A 2358-nucleotide genomic window follows, 5' to 3' on the forward strand; every position below is an offset into this window, starting at 1 on the left:
AGCAGCCTTCACGTTGAGAATTGTGGGGGTTGGGACAAATCATTCACTGACAAGTACCGCTCATAGAATTTCAGAACATAGTGAAAAATGGAACCCCAGACAAAGGGAATAGAAGAAAAGTTAACATAAAGACACTCTGTAATATGTAAGATTTTCTTGGAAGATCAAGCCAAGTAATGTAAAATATTTTTTCACCCCAGTTTTATCTGTAGAATTTAAATGATTTACTTTTGCCAAATAGTTTACTTGGATTCTAGCAAAAAAAAAGAGAGAGAAAGCTCTTTTTCATGTGGTGCATGACATTTCCTTAAAACAATTTATCTTTCTTATCAAAAAAAAGTTGCTTTGGGGTGGTTATTCTATTTTTACCAATAAAATTATATATTACACATACATCTATATTTTTGTAAGATTTATGGTCGATGTTTATATACATGTAAGCACAAACATTGACCAAAAATCTTACATTTTATGAAATTTTATATTTATATAATATAAATTTATACAATATATTTATAAACATTGACCATAAATATTTAAAATTACATATTACAAAATTAAATACTATTATGCAATATATGTATATAAATATTGAGAACAAACCTTAATTAAATGATCATTACAAACAAATGTGCTTAGCACCTGTTTTAATAGTCTGTGGCCACTGAGAATCTGCGTTTTCCTAAGGCAACTGGTTAGGCCACCTCTTCTGATTTTAGTATTCTGGCAGGTAAAGTAAAAATTTTGTATAGTAACAAAATTACAGTCTTCCAGGACTGAAGAAAGTTGAGTGATGCATAGAAATAGTCACCAAGAGACCAGTTTTTTTGTGGGGGGGGCGTCCACGGTGGGTACTGGGACTCAAACTCCATACCTTGCGCTTGTGAGGCAGGAGGAGGAACCATTGAGCTAAATCCCCTGCCCTAGAGACCAGTCTTCTGGGCTTAGAATCCTCAAATGACTAGTGTTTGGAAGATTCCCACAGGATTCCTGAAGTAGAAAATTAAACTTAATTTTTTAGAGCCTTCCTTTCCTTCTTACAAAACTAGGGCATTGTATAATTTTAAAGTAGCTAATTCGTTTCTAAGTCACTTCCTGACCTACATACTTCAAGGCTGCTATAAATACTTTAAAAGTTGATGTACGTGTGTATGCAGATACCTCTCCATAAGTACCTATATACACACACACAGCTCCATTGTGAAAAGAGGAAGAGCTATATACAATGTTTCACAGCACTACTTTACAGTGCATCAAGATTGTTTATCAAGATGTTCTTGTTCCTGGAAAAAAACAAAACGAAACGTAAATTTCTGTGTGGCATTCGGTTGCAGAAGGAGCTCCGAACAGCCAGGTTTGGGAAACAGTTCTATGTCCTCCCCATTCAGGCTCCAGGCTCTTCAGTTAGGATACAAGGCAGTGGTTGAGGGGACCACATCCCAGCTCAACTGGGGACCCAGCGGAATTTGTAACCTCCACTGGCTGTCCGGATGGTGAAAGCATTGCCCTGGGGGAAGGCAAGTGTTCGGATGGTGCTATGGCTGCGGATAGGGGTGCTGAAGGAGCCTCCCTCCTCCAGCTCACTTTGGCTCAGGTTCAACGGACTCGAGATGCAGTTGGTGCGCAGTCCCCGGAAGGCTCCGTGCAGGTTACCGGGCCTGCCGTCAATGCTCGCGGGCTCCAGCTGCACCCGCGGTCGCTTGGGATCTCGGTTCTGCAGGGCTTCATCGCAGCGCTGGGAAATCTCCCTCAGGATGGCGTCCACTTCCGCGCAATCCTGGCCTGCCGCACTGACCAGCTCCTCTAGGCTCCTTTTGGCTGTCGCCTTGAGCAGGAAGGTCTCGGCCTCGGTCCCGAAATCTCGGGATTGTGTGATCATCAGCTTCTACGAAAGATGAGGAAGAGCGCCGCCCTGGGGCCGGCCAGCCAGACTCTCCCCTTGTGGGGGACGCAAAAGGAGACCTGGGTGCCCTGTGCACCGCGAATCCAATTGGCTTCTACTTTCCCAAACCCCATCGGGTCCCGACATTGGCAGCAGGTGCGGGGGTCAGGGAGCCATGTAAAGCATTCCAGGGACCCGCAGCGCCCCACTTACATCCAGCACCGCGGCCAGGTGCCGGGTCCGACTGGCGAGTTCTTTGAGCTGCACGTTTCGCTCCTTCAGCGAAGCGATCTCCTCCTGTTTCTGGGTTAGCGTCACGTGCAGCTGCAAGAGGAGACCCCAACAGGGATAGACCACCGAGCTCTCTGTCGTCTGCACAAATTAAACCCAGACCCTGGGGTCTCATCAGGAATTGAGGCCTCAGGGTCATTTACTCTTGAAAATAATTTATTTGACTTTTTTTTTTTTTTTTTTTT

At 44.2% G+C, this 2358-nt stretch overlaps 1 protein-coding gene across 1 annotated transcript in view; it reads right to left on the reverse strand.

Moving 5' to 3' along the window:
- Positions 1-1444: 1444 nt before the first annotated feature.
- The window catches only part of Mcidas (multiciliate differentiation and DNA synthesis associated cell cycle protein), a gene marked incomplete at its 5' end in the record, with an annotated part of 6036 nt that continues 5122 nt past the window's right edge, over positions 1445-2358 (reverse strand). Inside the window, 2 exons of the mRNA XM_033761938.1 lie at positions 1445-1885; positions 2096-2206. Coding sequence (XP_033617829.1) covers positions 1445-1885; positions 2096-2206 — 552 coding nt within the window. The remainder of the gene's footprint in view (positions 1886-2095; positions 2207-2358) is intronic.

The sequence above is a fragment of the Fukomys damarensis genome, unplaced genomic scaffold, assembly GCF_012274545.1.
Source record: "Fukomys damarensis isolate Sample0158 unplaced genomic scaffold, DMR_v1.0_HiC HiC_scaffold_1, whole genome shotgun sequence".
Classification (NCBI taxonomy): Eukaryota; Metazoa; Chordata; class Mammalia; order Rodentia; family Bathyergidae; genus Fukomys; species Fukomys damarensis.